The 6,548-nt window shown below is 37.0% G+C and overlaps 1 protein-coding gene across 1 annotated transcript; it reads left to right on the forward strand.

Moving 5' to 3' along the window:
- Positions 1-2,585: 2,585 nt before the first annotated feature.
- LOC129425905 (uncharacterized) lies at positions 2,586-5,607 on the forward strand. Its single transcript, XM_055181973.2, has 3 exons — positions 2,586-3,195; positions 3,449-3,690; positions 5,027-5,607. Exons 1-3 carry the CDS (start codon positions 3,074-3,076, stop codon positions 5,128-5,130), a joined length of 468 nt encoding a protein of 155 aa, XP_055037948.2. The 5' UTR covers positions 2,586-3,073; the 3' UTR covers positions 5,131-5,607.
- Positions 5,608-6,548: the final 941 nt, after the last annotated feature.

The following is a 6,548-nucleotide window of genomic DNA, read 5'->3' on the forward strand; positions in this document are numbered from 1 at the left end:
AAGTCCTTGAAAGGTCCTTGAATTTGAAGTTAGCTAAGGTGTGGGAACCCTGTACATCCCTGCTAAATGCTAAACAGGTGAATTTAAATGAACCCTCCTTTATTTAGGTCCATAGGGGGCAGTACATAACCATTGTACTAATTACCCCTCCCAGTAGACAGTAACTCCTTTATTGACTCGACTGGCTGATACAGGTCATGATCTCATGGCTTATGGCACACTATTAAACTAAAGCCATGAAACCCTTTATACAAATGTAACACCAGACAGCGAACATCCTACAGGGCACAATCAAACTGAAACCAAACAAGTGACGTATGTAGAACAGACATATTTGGCAACGTAATAGTTAGCGTGTCACCACAAAACTATGAACAGTCAACAACCGAAGCCAATAGCAATAACAATCCCACCCCATAGCACACATACTTTGAATTTCAGATAGTCTGTGAAGAAAATGTTTTCAGATGTTATTCATTGCCTAGTGCACTAATAGTCCAGGGAATCCCTAATATGATAGAAATGTTTACAGTACCTGTTGCGCCTTGCATACTGGCATCAGGAATTTGACATGACAATCGGACATAATCATTTGCATAAAACACTGACAAGACAAAGATTTGGGAAGTGTTTGCTATCAGCATTGAGTGAACAAAGCAGACTGGAATGTCAAGCAGCTTGTGTTAGTGGAAAGAAAGGACAGAGGTTGAGAGGTCACGGAGAAGGCAGAGGACCATCAAGGTTCCTCAGATGATCATAAACATGCAGAGTTATGGGCTGACATGTTTCCTGAAGTGACACTTCACTGTAAGCGCACAGTAAATCGTTCAGTTCAAGTAATCACCTGTCAGGAAACCAACAATGGTGCATGCGGACAATAAAGTTTTGTGGGTTTTTCATTAAATAAACTGAGCAGCTAACAAACTGACAAGTATCATGCTCTTGACCTTTCAACAACAAGATTAACAAAGAAGTATGATATGAATTACTTTATATTTGTACATTTAAGTGTCAATATACTTGTTAAATCTGGATAAAATATCAATATTAATAACTATTAATCAATATATATCTGTATAAAATTGGTGAAAGCATCAGTTGTTGTGTAACTACTGTATAATGGCATTCTAGCAAGCTTCCTAAACAAACCGTATTAAAACAGCTAGTAAAGTGTAATTTATAGTCACACGTACATTTTACACTGGCTTTGCTTAGCCTGACGCACACCTCACAAGAAATGTAATAATGTGTCCATTCTATGCAGACCACAAGCGCTGTGATTGGTTCACTAAAACCCCTCCCATCTAGTAAAAAATAACGAAAAATTTGTAATTTGACATATTGGGCGGCGATGCAAAATTATAAACGAAAAGCGTACAGCATCGTGGCTACACCATGCAAAACTAGAATGAGCCCTTTAGTAACATTTTTGAAGACGACGCACAGAATTAATTAGCAAGTTAGACTGTTGGTTAGTTGGTAAATTTTAATTGGTTGTCAGTTAATTTTTTGGTTGGTCAGTTAGTTGGCTAGTTAACTGATTGTTGGTTGGTTTGCTGGTATGCTTGTTAGTTGGTTAGCTAGTTGGTTAACTTATTGGTTGGTTAGTTAATTTATTTGTTGGTCAGTTAATTAATTGATTAGTTGTTTCGTCAGTTACGTACTGTACAGTAGTTGATTAAATTATTGGTTGGTGATTAGTTGGTTAGTTAACTTATTGTTGGTTAGTTTGTTGTTCTGCTAGTAAGTTGGTTAGCTAGTTGAAGAATTAACTGGTTGGTTGGATGGATGATTGGTTGGTTGTTAGTTTTTTTTCAAACTGATGTCACAAAATACATGAAATAGTCACGCATTGTTTTGTATTTCCACCATTTTACGTGCCCATGCCAGGCTTTTTATTTACGTGTCAGTTTCACGTATTGGATAATCCTGTGTTTCTCAAACTTTTTCAGAGTGCGGCCCCCTTTGTGTCCAGTGCATTCATTCGCGCCCCCCCCCAAAGAAAATTTATGACAAAAAACAGTTCTAAAACTTCACATTTTAATTAAACAAAACATTAAATTATACAAAGTAGTGCTGCCTTATTTATTTTTTTAGGTTTAATTTCACAGAATTCTTGATAAATTAATGTATTTTATAAAAATGTCATAAAACTGGGGCCCTCCTGGCACCATCTTGCGGCCCCCCTGGGGGTCCCGGACCCCAGTTTGAGAACCACTAATCGACTGTTTTCCCTATTTTGTTACAATTGTCGCTTCGGTTTGGAGTTAGAACAACTTTCTGTTACATAAAATGACTTTCTTACCCAAACCCAACTCTAACCCTAACATCAGGCGACAATGCATAAAAAGCATACAATTTTTTTTTATAAACCAATACTTAAAGTAACATCCTAACCCAAACAGCAAATCTAACCCCAACCGAGGCGACAATTGTTTAAAGATGGAAAAAGCAGTTGAGTAACCAATACGTGAAACTGACAAGGAAACGTGAGCAAAATAATGCGTATTTCACTGAAATTTGTGAGATCATGTTGTGATTTTTGTGTAACATTTTATAACCAAAAGTTGTAGTAATAAACACAAGTAACACACAATACACATGAGGGAGGACAATAAACAACTCTTCATACTATAATATGTCATCCTGACAGACTAATAAACCTCACAGGGCAGTGCTACATTACGCACATTCGCAGCGAGCATTTAAATCTCCACTGGATGACTGAATACTCCCCAGACTTCCATGCCTGCTTTCTCCACAAGCCAACAGTGGACAGAGAGATCCATCTGAGAAGATTTTTGTCTACATTTAGTCAGATGTGACCTTAAGCTTGAAGACTATCGGCTGACTTGGAAAAGGAAACATATTTTAGCCAGAAATCCTTTTTTTAAAGAATCAACTTAATGATCATAGACAAAGGTAAAGGAAAGGTGAAAAACGATTTTTAGTCAACACGGCAGTGTCAAACTGAAAGAAAGATTCAGAGGTCCAGCGAGGGGCTCAGCCCCAGGAGACACAGGTAAATACTGACGCAGAGGAAAACCAATTGGACCCCTCCATAAATGACAAAATGGTGCGAGCTGAGATGGAATGGATCGTGCCCATGTGTGTGCCACTGCCCATCGAAGTATTGAGCCTCGAACAAGCTTTTCCTTTCTTGAACGCCACGCTTGCTGACCTGGGCATCGAAGAGTAAGTTTAAACTGACACATTTATTAGTAAATGTGCATTTTTCTGTGTTAAGTATTTAAATGTTAGGTTTATGCATTTTAGGTGAGTCTTTTATTAAAACATTACCTATTATAGTGAGTGCCAAATAATCTTACTAATTCTGTATTGTATTAAATATCATAACAGCTGTTTATTCTTAAATTTAGTCTGTGAGTATTTTAGAGTCTATAGCATGCTTGGTGTTGGTGACCTGTTAGTATCTTACTGTGCTTAGGTCAGCCGTGAAGGAGCGTGTGGTGTGGGTGGACAACAAGCGCACAAGGGTAAAGGGGAAAACTGGAAAGCTGAAGGAGAAGGAGGTGACTATATTGGAGGTGCGTGTTAAAGCTCAGCACCCTGGAGAGCATCAATCTCAGGAGGTCATCTACAGCACTGAGTCTCACACCGATCGCCTGTACAGCAGAAGTGGAGTGGACATACTGCCGTGGAGACACACACAGCCAGGTGGAGGCACAGGTAAGGAGCTAAACAAAATATATATCATATGCAGAAAATTCAATATTTGTGACCCTGCCTTGAAAAACTCGGTTTTTGTGATTTAATGGTATGTACATATTATCATGCTTAATAATTTTAAGAACATTTAGTGAAACTATAACCTTGATATCTTTAATAATATAACTGAGTAAGGTCATGTTAAACATTGAAATCATTTACAGACAGGGTCTCATGTTTAATGAAACTACATTTATTGCCAGATGACATCATAAATGTGTTGGACTGAAATCCTTTGCACTTGGCAAATGCTTACCATTGACGTTCAGACCGTTTTTAATTTTAACAATGACTTAATTTAATCTCTATGTTAGTTATGTCTTAGTTTATTGCATTCGCAGTATTTTAAAATTTGATTGTGTTGTGTGTGCTGGAGCTTATTTAGGGAATAGCCTTCCCAATGACTTTTAACTACACTGTAAAAACAAATCTGAAAAAAACGGTAAATCTCTGGCAGCAAAGTCGCCAGAGAAATTCCGTCAAATTACGGTAAAAAAATGTTTTTCAAAATTACATACAAAAACCGTAAAAATACAGAGAATCTTTTACAGTCCTAATTCATTAAATTACAGAATATTACTGTTAATAATTATTATAAAACTGTAGAAAAACAGATAAACTACTTTTCAGGTCAATCCCTGTAAATATATGGCTTTTATTAGTTATTTTATTAAATTGCTCTGTATTTATACAGTAATATTATTTTAAAATACAGTTTATCTTTGTAAAATAACTAAAAAACACCTGTATAAAAACGTATTAAGTATGTGAAAATACATGAAGTATTGATCTATGTGGCATCTGTTAAGTAAGTACTTTGAGTCGTAGAAACTATTAATACAATTAATACAAAAAAAAAGAATTGTAAGAACCAGATTTTAATATATTTTAGAGCATTGTTGTTGCTGACTTTTTATTGCACACGCAATCTTCACACTCAATTACAACTTGTATTGCTACAGTCCTTCTGAAAATAATTTTATCAGCAGTTTTTGCACACTGTCGGTTTCCATTACGCCACAGTGTCCGAACTCATAGTAACGTAATGCTCAATTCCCGACAGTTAGCTAACAGATGACATCTGCAAATCAGTGAGGTGAGCTAACATAACATTCACAGCTGCTGAGTAAGTATGTCTGGTATTTGCATGCTCAGCAGTCACTTCTGTAGACGGGTGTCGAGTGTTTGATGTCCTTTCTCTTTACAACTCTCAGTCTTTTGAGTTTCAAGGAAATCTGATGTAGGTAAAATACAATACAAACAAATAATGAATAACGTTCCTTTTGTTTTCCCTTAGCTGTAAATGAACTCCAGCCAGTAGAGATGATTCTGGCTTTGGACGTGATGTCGGACTTAAAGCCCAAATGGCAGAAAACAAGAGAAACGGGACTTGCCAAATGAGGAATGAGATATCTGACAGCCAGGCTATAGCAATGAATCAATGAATGTTTTAAACCGATGCATGACAGCAACAATGTCAAAATTTCTATGTGCTTAAAGGAATAGTCTACTCATTTTCAATATTAAAATATGTTATTACCTTAACTAAGAACTGTTGATACATCCCTCTATCATCTGTGTGCGTGCACGTAAGCGCTGGAGCGCATTGCGACGCTTCGATAGCATTTAGCTTAGCCCCATTCATTCAATGGTACCATTTAGAGATAAAGTTAGAAGTGACCAAACACATCAACGTTTTTCCTATTTAAGACGAGTAGTTATACGAGCAAATTTGGCGGTACAAAATAAAACGTATAGCGCTTTTCTAAGGGGATTTAAAAGAGGAACTATATTTTATGGCACTTCTAACTTTATCTCTAAATGGTAGCATTGAATGAATGGGGCTAAGCTAAATGCTATCGAAGCGTCGCAGCGCGCTCCAGCGCTTACTTGTAAGCACACAGATGATAGAGGGATGTATCAACAGTTCTTAGTTAAGGTAATAACATATTTTAATATTGAAAATGAGTAGACTATTCCTTTAATTGAAAGATTTTTAATATGGTGACCCTGTCTGTGAAATCAGACTAAAGTCTATTTGGAGCATTAAAGTTGTTTGTCGTTACTCAGTCAATATTCAAGATATCAAGGTTATATTTTCACACACTTTTTTTACATCAAATTGTTCATTTATCTTGTAAATCATTTAAAAGAACTTAAAAGTACCAGTCTGTAGATAATTATTCGCATTTAGCAGGTGAGATCTACTACTCACAACTCCTTTTCGAACGCATAGTGAAGCTACGGTAGCCACCACAGGACAAACCTAAAGGACAATCCTTTAAAGGATTAGTCCATTTTCTTTTTAAAAAATCCAGATAATTTACTCACCTCCATGTCATCCAGGGTGTTGATGTCTTTCTTTGTTCGGTCAGGAAGTTATGTTTTTTGAGGAAAACATTCAGGGATTTTTCTCATTTTGATGGACTTTAATGGACCCCAACACTTAACAGAATGCAGTTTAAAATTGCAGTTTCGGGGGACTCTGAACGATCCCAGGCGGGGCGTGGGGGTCTTGTCTAGGGAAACGATTGTCATTTTTGGCAATAAAAAAAGGTGCACTTTTAAACCACAACTTCTCGTCTTCCTCCGGTCTTGTGACGCACCAGCGCGATCTCACGCAATACATCATCACGTCAAGAGGTCACGGATGACGTATGCAAAACTCCGCCCCAGTGTTTACAAGTGTGGAGAAAGAGGACCGTTCCAACGTTGTTGTATGTCGAATGATACTAATTAATGTCTTTGTGTCAGTTTAGTGTTTATATTGGTCCGCAAATGTGCGTTTCATGTATGTAACACGAGACCTTTCGACATCA

This window comes from Misgurnus anguillicaudatus, chromosome 25 (genome assembly GCF_027580225.2).
Source record: "Misgurnus anguillicaudatus chromosome 25, ASM2758022v2, whole genome shotgun sequence".
Lineage (NCBI taxonomy): Eukaryota > Metazoa > Chordata > Actinopteri > Cypriniformes > Cobitidae > Misgurnus > Misgurnus anguillicaudatus.